Raw genomic sequence first — 27,277 nt, forward strand, 5'->3', positions numbered from 1 at the left:
ACGGAAAAGAGGAAAATGTGAATGGACATATTTCTTTGCAGGTCGCCCCTCCATACTCTCGGAGTGACAGCCCAGCCCCGCGAGGCCCCGCCTCTCCACCGTGGTGCCGCCCCCACGCGGAGTGACAGCCCATAAGGCACGCCTCTTCCTTAGCAGTCTCAGCTCTCACTCCCGGCGACAGCCAGACTAGGCCAGTCTAGTGCTTCTCTGGAGCAGCCTGGTCTCTGCCGGGAGTGACTCAGCCCTAAGCCCCGCCTCCTCCACCTCGGCCCCGCCCCCGCCTGCGTGCGAGCGCGTCTCGGCCCCGCCCTGCACGCCCGGCGCTAGGTGGTACCCGCCCGGCAGGCCGCGGCTCGCCTCCCGCGGCGAGAGTCGGTCGCCCGGCCTGGGGGACTAGCAGGCTCTCGGGCCCGCCCCCGAAGACGTGGAGTGCTGTGGCGGCCGGTGAGTGGGGGAGGGGACCTCGGACCCCCTCGCTTTCGGCAGCGCAGAGCCTGGGTCAGTGCAGGTGGTTGAGTCCGGGCTGTCGGGCAGCGGCGCGACGCTTCCAGTGACTCCTCCCGGCCGCCGCCCTTCCTTTCCGGGGTAGCTCCCGGGGTTGGCAATCCCGGGAATGGGAAAGTAGGACGGGGAGGGACGCCGAGGTTGGGTGACGTTCGGGTGGGAGTGGCAGTCGCAGGTGGAAGCTGCAGAGGGCCGAGGTTGGTCTGAGGGTGGAGGGTTGATAGAAGAAAGTGGTGAAGCTGAAATCTGGTGGCTGGTGGAGTCAGGATGCGAGGTGGAGTCAGGATGCGAGTCAGGGGGCTCCAGAGCAACGGGGAATGAGATGAGTGGGGGTGGAGGAGTCGACGAAGCCTAGTGAAGGGCGTTTGAGAGAAGGACCAGCTCACGGGGGCCCATGATTCACGCTTCCCCGACTGTCCGGAGAGCCTGGAGCTTCGGGTATCTCGGCACGGGCGTGACGCTAGTGAGCTTGCGGGGTTGTGCTCTCACATCGGGGTGATCGGGTTTCCAGGCTTTCGACTGGGACACACAGTACAGCTGAAGTATTAGATGAAAGTCAGGGGCAATGCCTGGGACACCTGAGAAACGTGGCTGGAAGGGGTGCTTCTCCTATGGAATGCTTCTAATTTCCCTGGAGCCTTGGCGGCGCCAGCGTTGGTGCGGCGCTGTCTTCTGTGAAACCCTATTCCGGCAGCCCAGACGGTGTATGGAGGTCCCGCACAAAGTTCAGAGTTGAGGTTTTTATTCAGACTCAAAAGCAGTCGTATCACGTTCCCTTAAATCCTGCGGAGTTTTAATTTTAAAAATATCTAATCCTGTGGGGTTTTTTAAAAAAAATTTAAATCTTTCTTATCTGGCTACTTTGAATTTTAAAGTCACACCGAGCTAGAGAACTAGATGTTTTCTAAGAGCCCATTCTGTGAGTATGATAAACAATTTAAAATTAGCTGTGGAAAGTAGATCGTATCTGTTCTGACCAGTTATTGCTGAAAGAATTGTAGAATTGTAGATGAAGAATGAAATTGAAAAGATTTAAACTAATGGAAAGGGATAGAAAAGTCCTGGTAAATTGGAGACTGTGTGTGCTTAAAAAACAAACTCAGTGAAACTTTTTTTCACTGTAAGAGAACTTGGAAGATAGAGAAAAGTATAAGAATGAAAATGAAAACTCCATGTAATTTCACCAACCCTAAAATTTTTGTGCAATTCTTCTTAATTCTTTTTGTATTTTTTTGTGTATCTAAATGTACATATTACATAGTTGGGGTCATATTGTTGTATTACTTTGTATTTTGCTTTTTTTCCCTTTGTATTTTTAGCATTTTCCTGGATCATTAAAAATTCTCCCTAAACATCTTTTTAAATGGTGGTATGTTCATCACGTGAATTCATTCTTTTATCACATATTAGCATTTCAGCTGTGTGCCAGGTCCTGTGCTTGGGGAGGAGATTCATTGTTGCTCTAGGTTTTCAGACATTATTCCAGCTCAAATAAGCAAAATCTTGGCAGTGTCGGGGGTACCAAGTGTAGAAAGAGAGTATGAGTGCAGCATCTAATTAGGCCTGGACCTGGGCTGTTGTGGCGAGGCTGTCTTCATTGTGTGGTGTCTCATCTCTCCTACACCTTCCTGTGGAGGCCTGAGGCCACGAGAGGTTCCTAGGTATGTTCCTCAGGGAATGGGCCTCACCAACTCCCCTACATTGTGGGTGTCACTGAGAAACTCTTTAGTGAGGGTGCATGTGTGCAGGGCTGATGTTTCATTCTCAAATCTGCCCTCATCTTAGGTGACTCTGAGAGACGGCTGCCCTAGGTCTCAAGGAGGACGGTCCCACAATTGCTCTCATAATTAACTGCCTCTAAGTTGTCTTACACCTTAGAGGGGGCCTCCGGAGGGGTCCTGTCCCTTCTAGCACTTGCCATTAAAATTGCAAGTTTTCTCCTAGGAAATCCCGCTCATCTTCCTCCTTGATCAGTGTGGCCCTTCATTTTGCTCTCACTGTTGTGTTCCTATTCTGCCTTACGACTGAGAGTAATTTTGTCATTTTGGATTGTGTTTCTCCTTGAGCCTGAAATAAGGTGATTCCTAAACACAGCCTTATGCACTTACTTATTAGTCTTTGAATTTATGATAATTCCATTGATGTTTTTTCTTTACCCAAACTCAGGAAGAGAATAAAGGGTCCCTTATTCTTTTTTTGAACCGTGATAAAATAATGTGAACCACCCCCCTCCGTGCTTGAACTCCCAGTGAGTTTCTTTTCATATGTGCATTTCAACCACCAAGGTCAGGATTTAACCCTTACTATAGGCAGGTGATTCCAATAGCTAATGTAAGCGCCACAGGGATCCAGTTCCTTTGTAGGTCTCCTTTAGCCCTGGGTGCAGTTCAATGCGTGATTAAGAAGAGCAGAGTTTGAGATGGCTATCTACTGGTCCTGTGCGCGGAGCATATGGAACGTAGCTGCTCTGTGCTTTACAGTTATTGCTGGCTGCTGGCCTGGCTGACAGTCTGGATAAAAGGGGGAAATTGGCTGTGGAAGCAGAAATCATTCTACCCTCCAGTGCCCAGGAAGTCTGTATGTTGAATCATTGCTTGTTTTCAGATCAGCCCCAACAGGAACCGTGAGGCCCTCTGCTGTGTCCACGCTTCAAGTCCTCATGCCCCCCCAGGTGGTATTTTGGTCCCATGTACTAGTCTAGTGTGCATGGTAATGGTGCAGCCAGCCTCTGTTAAGACCCTCCAGTGAAAGTGGATTGCAGAACTCAGGTTAGCCCACGCTGCCACGAGGCTTCTTATTTTCCCCACCTTACACTTGGTATTCACGCTGTTGGGCTAGCCAACGTGAAGAGGTGGGATTGGAGCAGGCCTGGATCGCGCTGGTCGGTGAACTGCAAGAGTGATGTTGCGTGCAGAACACAGAGGGGGCAGGAATCCCCCAAGGAGAGGGCGTCCCCAGAGGTGTTACTGTATAGTGATGGAAATTCCCTGAGCAGAGGACACAAGAAGGAGGAGGGCACAGAGTTTCAGGGACGGGAACACGGGCAGTGTAAGAGAGGTTCCTGCCACTTAGGTCACCCAGCCTGTAAGTACCCTGTGGCCCAGTGGATGGCACAAGTGTGAAGCAGCTGAAAACAAGCAGTGTTGAAACTTCCAAGAGCATCTTATATACTGGAGCCTTGAAGGAGTTGAGGCTTACCAGGCTCCACTGAACTGCTCAGTGCTGGCACTGGGGTTAGTCTGTGAGACTCTAACAAGTGAAAGCACACAGCTCCACAGCTGTGGCGAGGCCAGCGTTACTTTTGATGGTGAGACTTTAAATTGGCTAAGTTCAAAAAAACGGGGAAAAAAGGTCTTTTGCATACGGTATGGTGTCATTCAAAGAGCATTGGATTTCAGTCTTATCTCTGTCACACTGGTTGTGTGACTTTGGGTTTTATTAACATGAAATAGTGTGGTCTTGGGACTAATGGACCCCTAAGGCTCCTTCTGCCCTAAAATTCTCTCCTAGTCCAACTTCTGCACTGCTTTTGCCAGTCTCATGGATAGGACGTGCCTAGGTCCCGAGTCCTTTCATTCTATATGCCATTAACTTTTACCCCAAACTAAACAATCTTTGAAGCTAGGCGACTTTTTGTATACAAAGTTAGTATGTTTTTAATCTGAGGAATAAAGCAAAATATTATCTTGTATTAGGTGATTTTAAAAGTATCATTTGGTCTCTACTACAGTGTATATTTTACATTTATGTTGAAAATGTGAGCCTTCTATTTTACGAACATAGAAGCCATTTTTTTCTAATCATAAGAAATACCTGCTCACTAAAATTCAAATCAAAAAGAAAAATGTAAAGAAGAAAATAAAACTCATCGTAAATCCTACTACCTAGAAATGGGGATGGAGAAATATATCTGACTAATCACTGATGGAATTTTTATTAGACACACATACCTACACCATGACTAACACAAGTGTGTGTAATACACTCATATCACATGTGATGAATACATATGTATATACAAATGTGGTTAAGGATGTGAGCTCTGGCATCAGGCTGCCTGGTTTTGAAGCCCAGCTTCCCTGCTTGAGACTGCATGATGTGGACAGACTACTTTTTACTTCTTTCACCTCAGTTTTCTCATCTGTAAGATGGAAACGTTAAAGTTCCTTCTTCATGGGGTTGCTGTGAGAAATGACTGAGGTAATTCACATAAAAATGTGTAGCCGTGCTTTGATGCAGTAAATCCTCAGCAAATGTTAGCTAGTGTTGTCATTTTGATATTACTGTGGATGATATATATTCATAAATGGGGTCATACTTTGCATTTTTACCTTATATGAAGGTAAGGTAACATAATATGAAAGTAACATACATGAAACATTCTCCATGTTAATTTAGTTGGATCTGTATCCTAGTATTAATGGTTCTGTTGTATAGTTATACTTTATTTAGCCAGTATCCTGTTGTTTGACTTTATAGGAAAGAGAGGAAAGACAGAAAAAAAGAAAGCTGTAATGAACATTTATGTACATTTTTGATTTTATTATATGTTTGGTATAAATTCCTAGAACTAGCATTGTTCTGTTGAATGGTATGAGTATTTAATATTGTTTTTCAGATTGCTACTCTGCTTTCTGGGAAGGTGGTATCAAATCACAACATCTGGCAGCAATGTATGAAAATGCCCAGTTTTCTACTCCCATGCCAGACCTGGGTTCTGTCCATCTTTCAACAAATCTGAAAAGGGAAAAATAACTCATTGTTACTTTGCGTTTCTTTCTTAGTAACTTTAAACATCTTTTCAAGTGTATATTTATTCTTTGTGACTTGTGATTTTAGTTTTTTGTATTTTTTGTTATTGATTTATAAGAACTCTTCGTATATCAGAGATTGTGATATTTTTGTCTGTAATATATTGGAAGTCTTGGTAAGGTCATGCTTTGAGTAATGAAAGGCATACAGTATCTCAAATAAGAATAAATCAATGAGCAAGTATTTACTGTGAGCTTCTACATAATGCTCATATACATGTTGAGAACTGAAACCTGCCTTACGTTCTCAGAAAGATTGTTTCATGACCTGGTAATTGTGAATAATTCTCACTCACATTAGGCAATGCATAAAGGCTAAAAAACTTTGACCTTTGATGCCTGTGCACATATGCCCTGCTGAGCCCTGTATTGTCCCCTTAACCTCACCATTCCTTCCATCTTTGCTATTTGCTAACTCACAGCCATTCTTCCCATGTCCCAGGTTAGAAACCTTGGAATCATCTGGGTATCTTTTCCAAATTGCAGCCTGTCCCATTCTCAGCCTCCCTTCTCAGGCTGCCCCAAGCCCTCGGGTTACTGCAGTTGTACTGTTATTCTTAGCCCTGTGTTAGAATGATTTGATGCACACCTGCTTCTCAAAAGTAAGATGTAGACCTTATTTACTTTTGTATCTTCAGACTCCGTCATGGCCTGGCTCACAATAAGCACATGATTAATGTTTGTTGTATTTGATATTTCCACGTAAAAGATGATGGTAAGCCTCTGTAGTCTACTGGAAGATTAACATTTTTCCCCAACTTTTTTTTTTAATTAGTTTATTAAATTAATTTATTTTTGGCTGCTTTGGGTCTTTGCTGCTGCACGCAGGCTTTCTCTAGTTGCGGCGAGCGGGGGCTACTCTTCGTTGCGTTGTGCAGGCTTCTCATTGCGGTGGCTTCCCTTGTCACGGAGCACGGGCTTTAGGTATGCGGGCTTCAGTAGTTGTAGTGTGCAGGCTCAGTAGTTGTGGCACACGGGCTCAGTTTCTTCACGGCATGTGAGATCGTCCCAGACCAGGGCTCGAACCCGTGTCCCCTGCATTGGCAGGCGGATCCTTAACCACTGCACCACCAGGGAAGCCTCCCCCCAACTTTTTGTTATGAAAAATTTCAGAAGTTCAGGGGAGTTGAAAGAATACCATGAAGAACACCCCCTAAACTTACCTGTTGAGATTTGTGTCACTCAGACACATAGCCAATCCTCTGCTCAGAAACCCCCAGTGACTCCTTACTGGCTGTCAGGTTAGATGTAAACGGCAGCATACTTTCTCAAATGGTGGTAGCTTACAAACATGTTACCACTCTGCTCTGGTTGGGCCTTTACTCTCAAGCTTCATTGATAACTTTTGCACATGAAGTGTTCTGAGTTCCCATAGCTTTAATGGCTATCTGTTACCATTCTTTCCTTCTTTATAATTCCTGATTATATCATTAGCTATTTGGAGGTGAGAACTCAGTCCTATTTTTTTTTTAACATCTTTATTGGAGTATAATTGCTTTACAATGTTGTTAGTTTCTGCTGCATAACAAAGTGAATCAGCCATATACATACATATGTCCCCATATCCCCTCCCTCTTGCACCTCTCTCGCACCCTCCCCATCCCACCCCTCTAGGCAGTCACAAAGCGCCGAGCTGATCTCCCTGTGCCATGCAGCTGCTTCCCACTAGCTATCTATTTTACATTTGGTAGTGTACATATGTCCATGCCGCTCTCTCACTTCGTCCCAGCTTCCCCTCCCCCCTCCCCGTGTCCTCAAGTCCATTCTCTAAGTCTGCGTCTTTATTCCTGCCCTACCCCTAGGTTCATCAGAACCTTTTTTTTTTTTAGATTCCATATATATGTGTTAGCGTACGGTATTTGTTTTTCTCTTTCTGACTTACTTCACTCTGTATGACAGACTCTAGGTCCATCCACCTCACTACAAATAACTCAATTTCTTTTTTTTATGGCTGAGTAATATTCCATTGTATATATGTGTCACATCTTTATCCATTCATCTGTCGATGGACACTTAGGTTGCTTCCATGTCCTGACTATTGTACATAGTGCTGCAATGAACATTGTAGTACATGACTCTTTTTTTTTTAATTCTTTATTGGAGTATAATTGCTTTACAATGGTGTGTTAGTTTCTGCTTTATAACAAAGTGAATCAGTTATACATATACATATGTTCCCATATCTCTTCCCTCTTTCGTCTCCCTCCCTCCCACCCTCCCTATCCCACCCCTCTAGGTGGTCAAAAAGCACCGAGCTGATCTCCCTGTGCTATGCGGCTGCTTCCCACTAGCTATCTATTTTACATTTGGTAGTGTATATATGTCCATGCCACGTGACTCTTTTTGATTTATGGTTTTCTCAGGTGTATGCACGGTAGTGGGATTGCTGGGTCATATGGTAGTTCTATTTTTAGTTTTTTAAGGAACCTCCGTACTGTTCTCCATAGTGGCTGTATCAATTTACATTCCCACCAGCAGTGCAAGAGGGTTCCCTTTTCTCCACACCCTCTCCAGCATTTATTGTTTGTAGATTTTTTGATGATGGCCATTTTGACCAGTGTGAGGTGATACCTCATTGTAGTTGGTCCTGTTTTGACCTGGCTTCCCTCGTAGATCCTAGCCTGGGGAGTTTGATTGGGCTGATACCTTGAAATAGCATTCCTGATGTATTTGTAGTTATTATTTGAATCCAGCATTGATTTATAACACCAGTATTGCCCCAAACAAAACTTGTACTCTGTTAGAGAAAAACAAGCCTTATCAGTCCAGGCCAGACAAGCTGGATCTGTTTGATCAGCTCGCTGAAAGATTGTGATTTCCCCCAGAGAAAGGAAAGATGTTCTGTGTTGTTGGTCATTCCTTTTGTGATTGTTCCCAAGAATTGCTTTGCACTTCGACTTTGGAGTCATTAAAACTTACATTAAGCACAAAGTTAGAGTAAATGAGTCTAAAGTCTGAAAATTGCCCCTGTTGAGAATCATGGAGTTAGAGAGGTCCACGTGAGAAACATTTTCGAGGGAGGCCATCAGGCCTCAGTGACCGATGCCATTTGTGGGTTTCCAGGTTGACTCCATTATCTTCCCAGCTTGGTGACAGAGATAAAGATGACATCCCTGAGAAAGTTAGGGACACTGGGAAGGGAAGCTGATGCTGGGGACATCAACTCCATACAAAAACATGAAATTGGGCTGTGTCAATTCCCTGCCCATGATGAATTGGTGATTCCCATTGTTTGTTGGACAAGGCCCAGTTAGTTTGTAATAATCAGGGGCCTTCATTAGATACCAGCTCCCATCCTCCCTTCCTCTAACTCATAGTTAACGCTCCAGCTGTACCTACTCACTTGTATTTTTCTGAGTCTCTTGGCTATTTTTTTTTTTTTTTTTTTGCGGTACGCGGGCCTCTCACTGTTGTGGCCTCTCCCATTGCAGAGCACAGGCTCCAGACAGCAGGCTCAGCGACCATGGCTCACAGGCCTAGCCTCTCCGCGGCATGTGGGATCTTCCCAGACCGGGGCACGAACCCGTGTCCCCTACATCAGCAGGCGGACTCTCAACCACTGTGCCACCTGGGAAGCCCCATCTTGGCTATTTTTCATCATTGTTTTGTAGGGGAACACTGTTTCCTCTGCCTAGAATGCCATCCATTGTCGATCTGGCAAACTCCTATTCATTCTTCTAAATCCTGTTCAGGTCACACCCTTTGTAAATACTTTCTTAGTCCTCTTGTGTGAACACATTTTACACTGTTATCCTTCACTTACCTGAATGTACCCTCTGCCTTATTCTGAGCTGCTTACGGATACGAGTGGTGTTTCCCTCGTTTTTGTATAGGGCCTGGCTCGCACAGGTGCTGTGAGCCATTTGGTGAGCCTGTCATGTAACCCATCTGGCTCGTGAGAAATTTTCTTCTGTCCAGGAAGCCAGAATTAGGTTTAATTAAGAGAAAATACAAATACAGTCTATATTTATTTTTCCCATTATAGCCCATCTTTGCTTTTTATTTTCAGCAAGTTTGTCAAAGATGAAAGTGACCTTGTCAGCTCTGGATACTCATGAGAGCTCTTTCACGCCTCTGGTTGTCATAGAACTTGCTCAGGATGTCAAGGAAGAAACCAAAGAATGGCTGAAGAACAGAATTATCAGTAGAAAGAAAGATGGAGGTGAGTAAAATAAATATCACTCAGATTTAGTCATGCCAGTGAGTAAAACTGTATTTTCAAATGTGTTTCACAGTTTTTTAATTGATATATTTTTAAAATTAATGTTCATTTCTTTGCTCTTTATTATTTATCTAGGACTTGAAAGGAGGTCTTAAATCAACATTAGATTGTAAGTCTCTCTTAGACCGTAAGCAACGTGAGTGGTTTTGTTCACAGCTATAAACTCTGTGCCTATGTACAGTGCCTGGTGCATAGTAGGTGCTTAATAAATATTTGTCAAATGAATGAATATCTTTGAGTATTATTTCTGTGTTGGTTATGGTGCTAAGGGAGAGAGAAATACACTTCTGCCGGCAAGGATGTTACTGTCAGGGTAAAGAGACTGAACGCTAGTTCCAGGAAATTGAGGGAACAGGAAAAAAGTCTAAGGAAAAAGCTCTTACAAAATACTGCATGATACTTAAAAAAATCGTTATGTATACTTGCTGTGAAAGTAAAGGGGGTCTTCCCTGGTGGTCCAGTGTTTGAGAATCCACCTTCCAATGCAGGGGACGCGGGTTCGATCTCTGGTCGGGGAACTAAGATCCCACGTGCTGCAGGGCAGCTAAGCCTGCGCGCCGCAACTACGCCTGCGCGCCGCAACTACTGAGCCCACATGCCACAACAAGTGAGCCCACATGCTGCAACTAGAGAGCCCACATACTCTGGAGGCCATGCGCAACAACTACAGAGCCCACGTGCTCTGGAGCCCGTGCGCTACAACTGGAGAGCCCATGCGCTCTGGAGCCTGTGTGCCACAACTAGAGAGCCTGTGTGCTGCAACTACCAAGCCTGCATGCCACAACTAGAGAGAAGCTCGCGCGCTGCAACAAAAGATCCCATGTGCTGCAGCTAAGACCCAACACAGCCAAAAATAAATAAATATTTTTTTTTAAAAAAAGAGAGATGATAATTACCAATAGGAAGAATGAGGTATGTAACATTACTACAGTTTCTACAGATATTAAGAGGAAAATAAGGATGTATAATTTTAAAAAAAAGAAAGTAAAGGGAAGGACGAGGTGACACTTGGTGATGCTTTTTGGGGTGGTAAGGGATGACTTTATAGAAGAAGCCGAAGGTTAGCCCTCTCCTGTAGGGCACAGAAAGGGGGCTAGATCTGGGTAAGAGGGTGGAGGGAGTTTTACATGAGCAGACACTTCATAAAACTACACAAAACAACCCCTAAAACTTCACTAAGTCTCGAAACACTGGACAAAATGTAAATAAGACTCTTTTAAAAAACGATTTTGACTGTAAATGGAAATGCCTTCTTAAAAATAAAACTTTGTGTCAAAGTGGAATTTTTAATTTTTTTCGAACAATTGAACCAAAAAAAAAAAACCTTTAAAAAGAAGAATACTTGCTTGCTGAAGTCTGAGGTATTTCACTGGACTGGAGTCTTTTCTTTAAAATCCCTGTGGTTGGACTTCCCTGGTGGCGCAGTGGTTAAGAATCTGCCTGCCAATGCAGGGGACACGGGTTCAAGCCCTGGTCCGGGAAGATGCCACATGCCTTGGAGCAACTAAGCCTGTGTGCCACAACTACTAAGCCTGCACTCTAGAGCCCTCAAGCCACAACTACTGAGCCCGTGCACCTAGAGCCCATGCTCCGAAACAAGAGAAGCCATCACAATGAGAAGCCCACGCACCACAACGAAGAGTAGCCCCGACTCGCTGCAACTAGAGAAAGCCCGCACGCAGCAACGAAGACCCAACGCAGCCAAAAATAAATAAATAAATTTTAAAAATAAATAAAAAATAAAATCCCTGTGGTGTAAGAACATTTGTAGTGTCTTAGAGTGAGAGAGCCCAGTGTATTCCCAGTCGTCTTCTCTGCTCTTTGTATGGCTTCAGCAAGGACACATGAGGATGGGGACGGGATGGCATCCTTCTACAATGCTGGGGCAGTCATAAAAGAACATTGCAAAAAAGTATTCTGGATCTTTCAGGTAAAGGTATTGGATTTAACACTCATATTTACTTTTATTCTCTTACAAACTCCTATTAAAATGACAATAAAAGGATCTTTTAAAAAAGACCTAAGTCCACATTGACAAGAAAGGAGAAGATATAACAGCAGCACCATTCTAGAAGCTAGTAAACAGGTGATGAGTAGCGAGTAACTTCTCAGAGTTGAGAAATCCAGAGCTCGAGCTGGCAGGGGAGAAAACTGAGATGCAGTTTGGTTTACACTGCAAAATATTCCTAAAGACTCAGGAATTAGAGACATTAGGGGCCTATAGAGGTAGAAATAAAAATGGTACCAAGAAAAAAAAAAAAAAGAATTGTTTGAGATCTGTTTAAGAAATAGTCTGATCCCTAGGTCCCTTCTGTATTCTAGCACCCCAGCAGAAGTCTCTGTTATTCTCTGGAGAGGGTCAGATGCATGGATTTTGGCATGGGGCCTTTATGTACAGTTGGTAACAGATTCTGTACTGAAAAAGAGATAATTAATTGAATCTCGTTACCCCTGTCCTCCATCCCACCAGTCTCATACCTAATTAAGTTTCCACAATGTAATCATCTCGGAAGGAGATTTGAATAATGTTTCCTTGAGGAATCTGAGCAACTCAAGACAAAGGTGCAGAAATCGAGTTGCCCATGGAAAGTAACCCGGCCAGACTACCTTGCATTAAGGGCCATTTTTAAAAATAAATTTATTTATTTTATTTTTTTATTTTTGGCTGCGTTGGGTCTTCATTGCTGGGCGTGCGGGCTTTCTCTAGCTGCGGAGAGCGGGGGCCACCCCTCGTTGAGGTGCACACGGGCTTCAGTAGATGTGCCCGCGGGCTCTAGAGCGCAGGCGCACGGGCTTATGCTCCGTGGGCTCTAGAGCGCGGGCTCTAGAGCGCATGCTCCGCGGCATGTGGGATTCTCCCGGACCAGGGCTATGACCCCGTGTGCCCTGCATTGGCAGGCGGATTCCCAACCACTGCGCCACCAGGGAAGCCCCAGAGGCCATCTTTGATGAGTTCCATCTAAACCTTCAGAACTTCTGTTCCACTTCTTAGAACTGCTTTCTTAAACATGAGCTTATAACAAAAGATCACCAAACATCTGAGGAAAATCCCTAACGTGAAAGAGAAAGCTAAAGCTAAAAAAGAAAGAAAGAAAGAAAGAAAGCTAAAAAAATAAAACCATGTAGGAGAAAACGAAAAGAGAATTAAAAACTCAATTCTCAGCGTTATGAGAAGAGAAACCACCTACACATCAAGAGTAGGATATTGTAAAATAATCATTTAGGAAAAAAAGCAGCTCATAAAATGAAAGTATGAGAGCAAAATTTAAAAACTCAGTAAAAGGGTTAGAAGACAATTTTGACAGAACCTCCCAGAAAGTAGAGCAAAAAGGTAAAGAATTGGAAAATCTAAGAGAAAAAAAACAGGGAAATTAGAGGACTAGTCCAGGAGGTATACCTCTGAATAAAAGTTCTAAAAAGGGAAGAGAGAAAAAGGAGAGGAATAAATCATCAAAGAGAAACTCAGGGCTGATGTGTGCTTTTTCAGACTGAAAGGGCCCATGCAATGCCCAGCACTGTGGCTGAAAATGGCATATCACTGGAAGGTTTCAGAACCCTGAGGACAGGGAAGATACTACATACTTCCAGAAAAAATAGAGTAGGTTAGAAACACTGGAAGCTAGAAGGCAGTGGTATAATATCTTCATTTCTGAAGGAAAATGATTTCAGTCCAGAATTCTGAACCCACCCAGCTGTCAACAAGGTGTGAGGGCGGAGTGAAGAGAGATTTCTCTAAGAAGATAATGTTAACAGCTATCTCTCTTGGCAGTGTATTGAGGGAAGACTTAAATAATTGGCAGAGCTTGGGGGATTGAATTAGCAGTAAGTGCATAAGAAACCAAGCATATGATAAGATACCAATTTTGGGGAAAACGGTAAGTTGTAGGGAAGGAAAATCATAGCGTGTTGTAAGGCGCAACTGTAACGTATGTAGTCATAGTAATGAAAATACTGTTGATGGGATGAGAAGGATGATATGACGATATTGTGAGAATGGGGTGATGGAAAGGGTGGGTGGAAATGGTGAAGGTGGGTTGGAAAGAGAGCTAAATCTCTTTAGCTAAAGTATGTTGTTTGGTGACAAAAGAAATCACAAAGGAATCACCTGAACAAGTTGAAAGTCATTGCCTTGGTGGGCGGGGTGCCGGTGGGGGGGATGGGGACTATTCTTCAGAACAAGGTGTTGACAAATGTTTCTCTGTGAAGGTTATACCCTTTGATACTCCCCTAGTGATGTCTCAGAGTGCCTTTCCCCTCTCACTCCGTGTCAGTTTGCGTCGTCCAAGCAAGAGATGCCAAACGGGATTATTTTATTAAAAAAATTTTTTTAAATTTTATTTATTTATTTTTGGCTGTGTTGGGTCTTCGTTGCTGCACGCAGGCTTTCTCTAGTTGCGGCGAGCGTGGGCTACTCTTCGTTGCGGTGCGCGGGCTTCTCATTGCGGTGGCTTCTCTTGTTGCGGAGCACAGCCTCCAGGCGCAGGGGTATCAGTAGTTGTGGCTCGAGGGCTCTAGAGCACAGGCTCAGTAGTTGTGGCGCACAGGCTTAGTTCCTCCGCGGCATGTGGGATCTTCCCAGACCAGGGATTGAACCTGTGTTCCCTGCATTGGCAGGCGGATTCTTATCCACTGCACCACGAGGGAAGCCCACCAAATGGGATTTAATGCATAGGAGGTTTGTTGAGGGGAACATCTGTAGAAAGATAAAGGGAGAAGCAGCAGGCTTAGACATTGAGAGCCTTCAGACTTTCGTGTAGGTCTAACACTTCAGAAAGGAGAGAGGGAAGAAGGAGGCTTGTATAGGAAGAGCCTCCGACTGCAGCACGGTTCTGAGAACGTATGAGCCAGGCCCAACGTTGCCCTTTAAAGGAAACGCATGTTGAGCAGAAATGGCCTCATTCCAGTGTCCCCTGCGTGTTCAGCCTGTGGCTGGGAGCAGCTAGGGGAGCATGGTCTAGGTGTGAGGGTGCTGTGGCCAAAGGGGCAGCAGGAGGCTGCAGTCAACTCTGCTTCTCACAGCAGATTCTTTTGATGGGAGATCTGGGTGGAGCAGGGCACTTCCATGGCTACCATACCCACCAACCTAGTTTTTAACCCTACTTTTGATTTTTGCAGTGTGAAAAGTGCAAAGTAGCATATTGGTGTTGGGGTTTTTTTTGTTTTTTAATTAAACAGAGCACCCAAATGGATTTATTCAGCTGACTTTTGTTTTATAGCAACATTTTCTGAAGAGGTGACTCATGGACAGTGACACTTGAAGAAATTCTGTTACGGGAACAAAGGACAGATTTCTTAGGTCAAAAAGACTGCACATAATGCCCTACTCTTGGAGACTTAAAATGCAAATAAACATAAAATATGTTTTGAGTAATTTCACAGTAAAGAAATCTGTTCAACTTCGTTTAACCCAATTTTTTGATGGTATTTAATCACAGATCCCCTTTTCCCATGCAGCATCTAGTATGGGCCATCGAATATGCTTTGGGCAACACTATTGTGGTAACATTTAAAAAGAGTGGAACTTTAGAAGGGAAAATAGAAAACATACATACAAATCAATGTGATAACTTACAGATAGGTTTGCAATTCGTATATAAAATACAACCAAAGTCCAAAGCACTAGCCCTTAATAGCAGCCAAATTAGCAGGACTCACTTTCAGAGAACGTGGAGTTAAAATTCTTAACCGTGTGCATTTCCAAAATGCTGCTTCTCAAGAACACTAGGCTAATGCCCTATCCATGGAAGAGAAGAATCATACAAGTGTTTTTCTCTCTCCTTAAACACGCACATTGCATTTATCTTAATATGAATGACATTAAGGATTTTATATTTAAGAGACATTTGTGTTTTCTTTAAATTGAATATATCTTATATATAGATATCTTTTATTGTATTTTATTTATATCTTTTATTGATTTTTTTATTAAAGTCTTTAGTACCTCTGTTGTAAATTACCTAAATAATAGTGCCATAGTACGTTAATCTGTTAATCCTTTGGGTAAGTGAAATATAAATTTTGCTATTATCCTGTTACCATGAGTAGTAGTTTATAATTCCTGTCAATCCTCTAGAGAGGACAAACAGTAAAGAAATAAATGTACCTTAAAAAGTTTGATGTAGGGCTTCCCTGGTGGCGCAGTGGTTGAGAGTCCGCCTGCCGATGCAGGGGACACGGGTTTGTGCCTCGGTCCGGGAAGATCCCACATGCCGCGGAGCGTCTGGGCCCGTGAGCCATGGCCGCTGAGCCTGCGCATCCGGAGCCTGTGCTCCGCAGCGGGAGAGGCCACAACAGTGAGAGGCCCGCGTACCGAAAAAAAAAAAAAAAAAAGCTTGATGTAGGTAGAAATTAAAAATAAGGAAAAAAATTCCTTTTTCTCCATAATATTTTAAGTGAAATAATTCCATATACAGTATCAAATCACAATATCTACTCTTAACATTTTGTGAATCTGTTTAAGAAAAATACCTTTAAACGTAATTGCATGTACTTATGGGAAAAATCATTGAGAAATTATTTTGCTCTTTATTATTTAGTATTTAACGTTCACAAAATCTGTTGTAGTCCGATGTAATTGTGTTACGTTTGCAGCATTTTTATTGGGATATTTTATTTCAAATTAATTTTCTTAAATTTTGGTATTTTATTTTTATACTAAACTGTATCCTTTTGCTCCATATTTTTACTGAGAGCTAATAAATATTCGATTCTTGTCTCATATTCTAATTTGAGTAACTGGCAAGCCACTTATTATTCCATTTTCCAATTTTGGCGTTTATTTCCAAAAGCTATAAAGAACTACCATCCCCAGCTTACTTACATTTCTTATTTATTTGGAAGATGGATTTAAATTGTTAACATAATTTATTTGCCTTCTACCAAACTAGGAACATAATATTTATTTAGAAGGCTTTCATTTTTGAAACTTTTATGTTTATCTCTGTCTAAGATTGTGCTTATCTTTTGTTTCTGAAGGTGCTCAGCTGTTGTTTAGACCGTTGTTAAATAAATATGAGAAAGAAACACTAGAAAATCAGAACTTATATCTTGTCGGTGCCTCCAGGATTAGATTGTTACTGGGGGCAGAAGCAGTGGGATTGGTGAAAGAGTGCAGTGATAACACCATGAGAGCCTTCATGTATGGAACCCGGCACAACTTCAAAGGTTTTGATGGTGAGTTCCAAGATTGCTTCTACCAGAATCAATTTATCAAAAAGAAGTTTTTGATGAATAGGTCAGGGGTCAGCAAACTTTTTCCGTAAAGGGCCTGATAGTAAATATTTTAGGCTGTGTGTACGATATGATCTGTCGCAGTTATTCAACACTGCCATTGCAGAGCAAAAGCAGCCTTCAACCATAAGAAGTGAATGGGTAAGGCTGTGTTCCAGTAGAATTTTATTTATCAAAGCAGATGGGGTAAGATTTGGGGTTTCAGATTTACTTTGTAACCCCTAGAATAGTTGAACATAAACTAGGATGACACATGTAACTTATATTATTCTACTTCATAGCATGGTGAATGTTCACTGGATTGATACAAATAAGAAACAGAGTAGTATTCCAGTGTCCTATAATCCCCTATTCTGATTCTGTTCTGGCTTCAAAGGAGGTTCCAGAATAGAATGGTTTCTGGAAAGAACTGAGAAGGCCAGGGTGGCTATGTTATCAGAGTGGGAGTTTGCTTTCAGAACCAAACCGGTCCCTTTCAGGGCTTTCAGAGTTAGAAGATGTGATTTCGACTTCTTCAGACTCACTCACTCTGGATTTTTATATATTAGTAAATAAATGATCAAGGTGAAATTCGCCTCATTTGAGAGGATTCGCCTGTCAAGAAACAACACTATTTTCTTATCAGACTTTCTTCTCCCTCATTTATGGGAGGGATGTTAAACTGCAGAAGGGAATGGCCTGGGCTTGAGAGTTTGAAGGAGGAGAATTTGCCATGTAGGCAAACTTCAGTTGCATCCCTAGTTAAAAATACTGTTAGAATTAAAGAATCTATTGCCTTCAGCTCATTGGTATTAAATGAGATCAAGCAAGTGTCTGCCATTTGGATGTTTGTACCATATTATAGAATGATTAGTATAATAATTAAAGAATTATATATTATATGAAGGCATTACAGAATATTTTCATTCTTATAAAATATCTAAGGGGCTTTATGTTCTATTTAATTTGTCAGTTTTATACTTTGCTTACTCATGTTTATTATTCATTGTCTATATCATTATTTCATAATCCCAGGTTATTTGAATATTATTAATTTTATTTTGGCTATTACTGAGAAAATAACTGTTAATCTTTATTTTATTTTAGATGATAATGATGATTTCCTCACCATGGCAGAACGTCAATTCATTATCAAACATGAACTTGAAAGTCTTAGAGCCAGAGATGAAAAAATGATCCCTGGTTACCCCCAGGCAAAGTTGTACCCAGGAAAATCATTATGTAAGTCATTGTATCAACCGGCTTCATGAATATACATTCTAATGCAATTATTTTTGCTTAGTAGACATAAATAACAAATTACAGAGGCTTTTTTCCCTTCTTACTGAAGAGCTTACGCAACTTTACAGTAACTTATTTTTCATAGTCGTATCTTTTGCCTTTAGACCTTAATTGTATTGCATCTTTAGATCAATTTATTTGTTCTTTATGGTTCTCTGCTTCTTATTTACAAGGTCTCACAGCATTCAGTAAGCTTAAAATTCAGCGTGAACATATTTGCATATTACTCAGTTAAAATTAGCAAAGCTTACCTTATACCCAAACCTTGTAGTATAATGAAAATCTGTGGAGGAATAAAAAACAGAGACACGGTCTTTTCCTGAAGCTCTCTTCCCATCTCCTCTCATCCCACTGGGTATGAACACGTACAAACATAGAAAGGCTTAAGAAGATTCGCAGTGTGACATAATAGCTGAATGCAAATTAGCAGTTTGTAACTTTCTGATTTTGTGTAATTCCATTTGAATTTGCAGACTGAAAGTATTTACTACAATGTGTAATTCCAGATTTGCCTCAAACCCGGATAATGGCAAGGCCCAGAGCATTTTTGCTGCCTAAAATATTCTTTAAACATAGAGGTTTCTGTGTCCCCTAGTCTGGTTTCCTTCCAATAGTCAGTGTCATCCAGGAGGACGGATGTCCAAGAGTCAGCCCATATTCAAAATTTCTCACTTGTCACCAAATATATTTTAGATCTGGTTTGTTGAAACCAAGATCCAATCATACATCACCCATTTGGTTTGGTTATTATATCTCTTAAGTCTCTCTTTTTTTCTATTGTGATGAAATACATATAACATGTTATATATGATTTTTTAAAATAAATTTATTTATTTATTTTTGGCTGCGTTGGGTCTTCGTTGCTGCACGCGGGCTTTCTCTAGTTGTGGTGAGCGGGGGCTGCTCTTCATTGCGGTGGCTTCTCTTGTTGCAGAGCACGGGCTCTAGGCATGTGGGCTTCAGTAGTTGTGGCACACGGGCTCAGTAGTTGTGGCTCATGGGCTCTAGAGTGCAGGCTCAGTAGTTGTGGTGCACAGGCTTAGCTGCTCCGTGGCATGTGGGATCTTCCCGGACCAGGGCTCAAACCCGTGTCCCCTGCATTGGCAGGCAGATTCTTAACCACTGCGCCACCAGGGAAGTCCCTATATATGATTTTTAAGTGTACAGTTCAGTGGTATTAAATACATTCATAAAGTTTTACAACCATCATCACCATCCATCTCCATAGCTCTTTCCATCTTGTAAAACTGAAACTCTGTACCCATTAAACAATCACTGTCCCTTCTCGCCTAAGTTTTGATATCAGGAAGTTTTGTGTTTCTTTTTCGAGATTGTTTTGGCTATTTGAGGTTCCATGAAATTCCATATGAATTTTAGGATGGGTTTTTCTATTTTTGCAAAAGACATCATTGGGATTTTAATAGGGATTGCATTGAATCTGTAGATTGCTTTGGATAGTATTGACATCTTAACAAGATTAAGTCCCGAGTATGTGGGATGTGTTTCAATTACTTTATGTTTTCTTTAGTTTCTTTTAGAATTGTTTTATAGTTTTTATTGTAAAAGTCTTTTACCTCCATAGTTAATTCCTAAGTATTTTATTCTTTGTGATGCTATTAGAAATGGAATTTTTTTCATAATTACCTTTCCAGATAGTTCATTGTTAGTGTATAGAGATGCAACTGATTTTTCTGTGTTGACCTTGTATCCTGCTACTTTGCTGACTTCATTTATTAGCTTTGACAGTATTTCTGTGGAAATTTTAGCGTTTTCTACATATAAGATGATATCATCTGTGAACAGGGATAATTTTACTTCTTCCTTTCCAGTTTGGATGCTTTTTGTTTCTTTTTCTTGCCTAATTGCTCAGGCTAGAACTTCCAATAGTATGTTAAATAGAAGAGATGACAGTGGGCGTCTCTGTCTTATTTCTGATCTTAGAGAAAAAGCTTTCATTCTTCCACCATTCAATATGATGTTTGCTGTGGGCTTTTCATAGATGGATTTTATTATGTTGAGGTAGTTACACTCTATACCTCATTTATTGAGTGGTTTTTTTTTATCATGAAAGAGTGTTGGATTTTGTTAGATGCTTTTTCTGCCTCAATTGAAATGATCATGTGGGTTTCCCCCCCCTTCATTCTGTTAATGTAGTATATTACACAGATTGTTTTTAGTATGTTGAACCATCCTTGCATTCTAGAAATAAATTGCACTTGTCATGGTGTATAATTCTTTTAACATGCTGCTGAATTGAGCTTGCTAGCGTTGAGTATTTTTCCATCAGTGTTCATGAGGGCTATTGGTCTGTAGTTTTCCCTTCTTGTAGTGTTTTTGTCTGACTTTGTATCAGGATAATGCTGGCCTCATAGAGTGAGTTAATAGTGTTCCTTCCTCTTAAATTTTTGGGGAAAGTTTGAGAAGAATTGGTATTAGTTTTCCTTTAAATATTGGTAAAATTCACCAGCGAGGGTATCAGGTTCAGGGTTTCTCTTTATCAGGAGATTTTTAGTTACTGATTCAGTCTCCTTAATACTTATAGGTCTGTTCTATTCACATTTTCTCTCCCTTCCTGTTTTAGTTTTGGTAGGTTTTGTGTTTCTAGGAATTTGTCCATTTCATCTAGGCTATCCAGTTTGTTGGTATACAAGTGTTCATAGTACATGCTTACAATCCTTTTTATTTCTTTAGAATCAGTAGTAATGTCCCCATTTTCATTTCTGATCATAGTAATTTATGTCTTCCGTCTTTTTTTCTCAGTTCATCTAGTTAAAGATTTGTCAATTTTTTTTTTTGGCTGTGTTGGGTCTTTGTTGCTGTGCGTGGGCTTTCTCTAGTTGCGGTGAGCATGGGCTACTCCCCGCTGTGGTGTGCGGAACTATCATTGTCACGGCCTCTCCTGCTGCAGAGCTCGGGCTCCAGGCACATGGGCTTTAGCAGTTGTGGTGCGCGGGCTCAGCAGCTGTGGCTCGCGGGCTCCAGAGCGCAGGCTCAGTAGTTGTGGCGCACGGACCCAGCTACTCCACAGCATGTGGGACCTTCCCGGGCCAGGGATTGAACCCGTGTCCTCTGCATTGGCAGGTGGATTCTTAACCACTGTGCCACCAAGGAAGCCCCCAGATTTGTCAATTTTGTTGATCTTTTCAAAGAACCAACTTTAGTTTTCTTTAATTTTCTCTATTTTTATATTCTCTATTTTGTTTATATCTGCTCCAATCTTTTTTATTTTCTTCCTTCTGCTAGCTTTGGGTTTAGATTGTTCTTCTTTTTCGAGTTCCTTAATAGTAAAGTTAGGTTGTTCTTTGAGGTCTTTCTCGTTTTTTTTTTTTTTTTTTTTTTTTTTTTGCGGTACGTGGGCCTCTCACTGTTGTAGCCTCTCCCGTTGCGGAGCACAGGCTCCGGACGTGCAGGCTCAGCGGCCATGGCTCACGGGCCCAGCCGCTCCGCGGCATGTGGGATCTTCCCGGACCGGGGCACGAACCCGTGTCCCCTGCATCGGCAGGCGGACTCTCAACCACTGCGCCACCAGGGAAGCCCTCTTTCTCGTTTTTAAATATAAGCATGTATAGCTATCAATTCCCCCCTTAACCTTGCTTTCTCTGTGTCCCATAAGTTCTGGTATGCTGTGTTTTGTTTTCATTCATTTCTAAGTATTTTCTAACTTCCCCTGTGGTTTCTTCCTTGACCCACTGGTTGTTTAAGAATGTGTTGTTTAATTTCCACACATTTGTGAATTCCCCAGTTTTCCTTCTGTTACTGATTTCTAACTTCATCCCGTTGTGGATGATTTATGATGGATGATGGATTTATGTGGATGATTTATTATGATTTATATCTTTTTAAACCTGTGAGGCTTAATTTATGACCTAACATACGGTCTGTCTTGGAAAATGTCCCACGTACACTCGGGAACTAAGAGTGTGTTGGTTCTTTACTGCCTGGCTTACATGTAGACTGCATTTTGTAGTCTCCCCTGTCTCTGAGTTCTACTGTAGACATGTATTATGAATGCTTTTGCTTGCTTTCCTTGTTGACCTGTATGGCTTTTAGGAGGTGTCTGGAAATCTGAGTGCAGGTACTCATCATTCCTGTTTGTCTGCATTTCCAGTTATCTGCATATGTCTTGATATTAATTATTCTGTAGCAGGTTGTTTTTGGACATATGTTCTTTCAATTTGTGGATTAAAGATTACCATGATTTCAGAAACATTTTCTTCAGTTACCTTTGAAGATTTCTTTGGCTGTATTTTCTCTCTTCTTGTCTTTAGGTATGCCTATTATATATATGTGAATCTTACATATTCTCTGAAATATTTTAAAGTTTTTATGTAATTTTCTTAGTCTTCTTCACCATTTTCTGGCTTTATTTGTTCAGTTTTTCCTTTTTCAGTAGCTTTTATTGACTTTGTATCTATAGTAGTTTTATTTTTCTCTTACTTCGCTTTTCTAAGCTCCCACCTTCAGCCCTGGTAGGTCTTCCTCTAGTTTTAATTTCAGAGATGTGACTTGCTTTAATTTCTTTAATTCCTTGAAGAATTCTATAATTTTTCATTACTTTATGCTTTAAATTTTTGCTATGTTTCTTCTCTGCCTTTTTTTAAAATGGTCTTCCTTTTTTCCCTTGTATTCTTGCATAGTTCTATGCCAGTTTCTTTGTGGTGTTTACTTATTTTTTAATGAGTCCCTATTTTTTTCAGACCAGCTATTTTGGGAGGAATTGTGTGTGTTGGGGAGAGGGGATGTTGGGGGCCTCCATTCGGGAACTGTGGTGGTCAGGAGGTTGGATTTTGCCTGGCAGTGTGCTCTCCTTGAGTCGTCTTAGAGCCTCCGTGGAGCCCTGTTTCTTATCAGGAGTTTTTGCTGGGTTTGGCCTTTAGGTCTGTCTTTGGCCAACAAAGACCCACAGCTCCTGAGCTGCTCACCTCCATCCCTGGGTTCCAGCGGGCAGCTCTTTTCCCAAGACGGCAGACCCACGCTTTCCTTCCTCCAGCCTCGTGTCTCTTGTCTGGCTGTGGTGCCCGGCAGGGAGCAGACACACGTCAGGGGTCCGCCAGGCGTCCCCTGTGCCTTCATTCTGGGCAAGGGGACAGTGGTTTCCTACCCCTCAGTGTCCAGGAGAACCCTGCCCTCTGCCTGCTGGCCCTGGTTTGCAGGGGCATGGGTGTTCTTAGCTTACCCTGGGCTGACTTTTAAGGCCACTCTTCAAAGTTTGTGATTTCAGTTTATAGTTTGTTTTGTTTTCTTTTGTTCTACTTTCATCAAAGGTAGGGTTTCCTTTTATGTTTCTTGTTTACTTTGTTGTTTTGAATTTGGCGTCATGAACAAGAACAGGGTAGGGGTGTCTTTCTGCCACCATTTGTTACCAGGAGTTACACATTCTGCTTTTAGGCCATTGTTTGGTGCCATTCCAAAATTTCAAATCTTTTTTTAACCTGTTAGTGGGAGGGCATGTTTTCAGACACAGCTGTGCCCTGTATCAGTTAAAAGGCTAAGCCAACTAAGGCACTGTCCTAATTGTTAATGTGAGCATCTCGTTTCTTCTTGTTCATCACGTTAATCAGACCATCACGTGGAAACCACTGCTTCCACCTGTTAAAGAGTGAGTGTATGCTTTCATCAGATGTGACTCAGGAGCAGCAGTTTCCCAAATGCTCCCAGTTGCTTCAAAGACATTTTCACTGAACGAAAACCTTGCCGAAAATATGTAAATGGATTTCTCTTGGGTGTGTAGGTAGCCAGTCTGGCGTCCTGAAGCCGTAATAGAAATAACTTTCTTGTGGGCAGGATGAGGCTTTTGTAATCAAGGATCCCTCCTCCCTCCCTTCCTTCTTCTCTCTTTCTTTTTTGCAGTAAGTATGAAAACAATAAAATCATCTCCGTCGGGATCGTTTGAAATTTTGTATGCCATCTGAGATAAGAATCAAATTAAAGTTGTAGAAGTCTGGATTTTGAAATTCTGCATTATTCTCTTCCTCTGTGTCTTTGAAAGTGTGATCATAATATTTGGTTGAAGAAGGAATGGTATATGCATAAAGTGTGAACTATTTTCAGAGTGCAAATTTTCGAATGAATGAAACTTAGAGTAATTTAAAATCCTAGATTTTCATGAAGTTAATCCATAGAAATGGAGCTGGCCAGGGCTTTCATGAGAGACACTCTCCTTTATCTTAGGTTTAAGTTAATTTTACACGCAATGATTATAATTTTATTTGTCATAATGTTGTGTTTTGATGGAAAGCTTTCATTAAGCAGAGAGCAGCTTGCGTGGTTGTAAACACGAGCTAGGAGCAGGTGACGGTGCTGTGAGCGCTGCATTTCAGGGCTCCCCTCTTCCATCAAACAGCAAACACGTGGAGAACTAGGAATTGGTTATACGTGTGTCTTAGTCATCAGCGGTCATCTTGAGGGGCATCTTCTTTCCAGTTTTCTGTGTGAGCTGTGATCTCTTCATAACCTCAGACTGCCTTTGCCTGTTGATTCCTAATAGTTAATAGTTATGCAAATAACCTAAGGAAAGATTTTCTTTAGAAGGAGGAGTTGAGGGAGCAGAGAATTTCTTATGTATTAAATTTATCCTAAGGGATATTATTTAGCTTAGGTAAAAGCTCTGTCTCAAAGTGTCTATCAGATGATTCTGATGTTTTGATTGATGGGATATGGCAATCTCATGGTAGGTCTTTAATACTATATTGTTACTCTTTTAGAACATTACAGTAACTACTTCTGAATATCTTCTATATACAAATGGTTAGATTTTTAGAGTGATCAGATATAATCTGTCTTCTAAAATTATTTATTGACCATATGAGGATAATAGAGTGGATGTCAAGTAAATATCATGTAGCAGCCTTGTGTATAAGACAGTGAAACCATCGATGTATGTGTGTGTGTATGTGTCTAGTGCCGGGTACAGCACCATATATCTATATATCTATATCTGTGTATCTCCACACACACTGTGTTTTGCCACGTACATACTTGCAGTTTTTATGTTAAGCAGGGATGAAAACAATGCAGGAATATGAAAATGTATTTTGAAAACACAGGTATCCCTGTGTAGCAGTTTTTTCCTCTTTAAGACAAGATTGGTCTGTTCACAGCTGAGAGCTAGATGCAGGCGGGCCCTGGGGCGGGGTGCTGGGCACAGCAGCGGCTGCGGGGGCAGAGGGACTCTGTCTTCACTGTGTGGCCTCCACTCCCAGTCGGAGCTGATCACCCCTCTGCTGGATTGGAGGCAGCATGACCCGCCCCTCCCCGCTGCACAGAAACGCCGGAAGGAGTTGTGGGAGGGATTTATGCTTTTACTTTTTTTTTTTTTTTTTGTGGTACGCGGGCCTCTCACTGTTGTGGCGTCTCCCGTTGCGGAGCACAGGCTCCGGAAGCGCAGGCTCAGCGGCCCTGGCTCACGGACCCAGCCGCTGTGCGGCATGTGGGATCCTCCCGGACCGGGGCACGAACCCGTGTCCCCTGCATCGGCAGGCGGACTCTCAACCACTGCGCCACCAGGGAAGCCCTGTGCTTTTACTTTTACGTCATGTTAAACAGACTGTGTTAGTATTGTTATTGCATTATTTAATTTAGAGGGTCCTACCCACAGCCAGGCTACTCTCCCTTGAATTAGATTTTGGTTAGTTTTGCTAAGTATTAAATGGCTGTAATAGTTATAACCCTAGTCCTTGACAGCAGACCATTCAGCATTCTTAAAGGAAGGAATCTTGGTTTGAATTGTTCCTTTCTTTAAATAGGCCTGCACAGCATCATATTTTCCTTTGAAGGTAAGGCTCAGTTTAATTACATGCTTCACTGACATGAGAAAGTCGAGGGATTGGAAAAAAAAAAAAAAACCCTCTATTTTTAGAAGCTGAAACCAGAACCATGCTTTTGGCATTGATGGTGAAGAGAAGCCCAGTAGTTTAGGACTTGTGTATTATATTCGTTCTGAGTCCCTCAGTTTGCAGCCTTATTTTTAGAGGTATACAGGTGGCTTTTTATGCTTGTCTGGAAAGTTTTCTATAGCAGAATGGAGTCATTTCTTTAAAAAGAGCTTAGAAATAGTAAAATAATAATTTAGATGTTATCAGTCAGTTCAAAGTTCAGAAACTTGATACAGTAGTTGAAAAGGATAGTAATAGAAGAAAGAATAAGGTACAGCTCTGCATCCCTAAATAAGAGCTAAGAATCAGAACCGGTGTGGGTGATTGACTTTCACTCATGTTAGCTGCAAAAAAACCCACTGAAACACTTTAGAATAAGTCACGTACCACAATGTTCATTGCAGCACTATTTACAATAGCCAGGACACGGAAGCAACCTAAGTGTCCATTGACAGATGAATGGATAAAGAAGATGTGGCACATATGTACAATGGAATATTAGCCATAAAAAGAAAAGAAACTGAGTTATTTGTAGTGAGGTGGATGGACCTAGAGTCTGTCATACAGAGTGAAGTAAGTCAGAAAGAGAAAAACAAATACTGTATGCTAACACATATATGGCATCTCAAAAAAAATGGTTTTGATGAACCTAGGGGCAGGACAGGAATAAAGACACAGACACACACAATGGACTTGAGGACACAGGGAGGGGGAAGGGTAAGCTGGGACGAAGTGAGAGAGTGGCGTGGACATATATATACTACCAAGTGTAAAATAGCACAGGGAGATCAGCTCGGTGGTTTGTGACCACCTAGAGGGGTGGGATAGGGAGGGTGGGAGGGAGATGCAAGAGGGGGGGATATGGGGATATATGTATGCGTATAGCTGATTCACTTTGTTATACAGCAGAAACTAACACAACATTGTAAAGCAATTATACTCCAGTAAAGATGTTAAAAAAATATATTAAAAATGGACTTGACAGCACCAGAGGCTGATATAACTTAAACCATACACCTTTTTATCCTAGTTGTTGATATTTTGAGTATATACCTTTTTCAGTTATTGAGAAGGGGGATTTTATCACAACCCTAGCTTTTTTTTTTTTTTTCTTATTTTTTGCGGTACGCGGGCCTCTCACTGTTGTCGCCTCTCCCTGTTGTCGCCTCTCCCATTGCGGAGCACAGGCTCCGGATGTGCAGGCTCAGCGGCCACGGCTCACAGGCCCAGCTGCTCCACGGCATGTGGGATCCTCCCGGACTGGGGCACGAACCCGTGTCCCCTGCATCGGCAGGCGGACTCTCAACCACTGCGCCACCAGGGAAGCCCAGCCCTAGCTTTTTAAGACTTTTTTC

General features: G+C 42.0%; 1 protein-coding gene across 4 annotated transcripts in view; it reads left to right on the plus strand.

Moving 5' to 3' along the window:
* The first annotated feature begins 312 nt into the window (after positions 1-312).
* Positions 313-27,277, plus strand: part of ANO10 (anoctamin 10) — a 213,492-nt gene continuing 186,527 nt past the window's right edge. For all 4 annotated transcript variants that reach the window (XM_027088317.1, XM_027088318.1, XM_027088320.1 and 1 more), the window contains exons 1-4: positions 313-444; positions 9,325-9,477; positions 16,513-16,710; positions 17,854-17,988. In XM_027088317.1, the coding sequence (XP_026944118.1) occupies positions 9,339-9,477; positions 16,513-16,710; positions 17,854-17,988 (472 nt within the window). In that variant the 5' untranslated portion in view covers positions 313-444; positions 9,325-9,338. The remainder of the gene's footprint in view (positions 445-9,324; positions 9,478-16,512; positions 16,711-17,853; positions 17,989-27,277) is intronic.

The sequence above is a fragment of the Aethalodelphis obliquidens genome, unplaced genomic scaffold, assembly GCF_003676395.1.
Source record: "Aethalodelphis obliquidens isolate GAN/ISIS:26980383/991018 unplaced genomic scaffold, ASM367639v1 scaffold62, whole genome shotgun sequence".
In the NCBI taxonomy this organism is placed as follows: domain Eukaryota; kingdom Metazoa; phylum Chordata; class Mammalia; order Artiodactyla; family Delphinidae; genus Aethalodelphis; species Aethalodelphis obliquidens.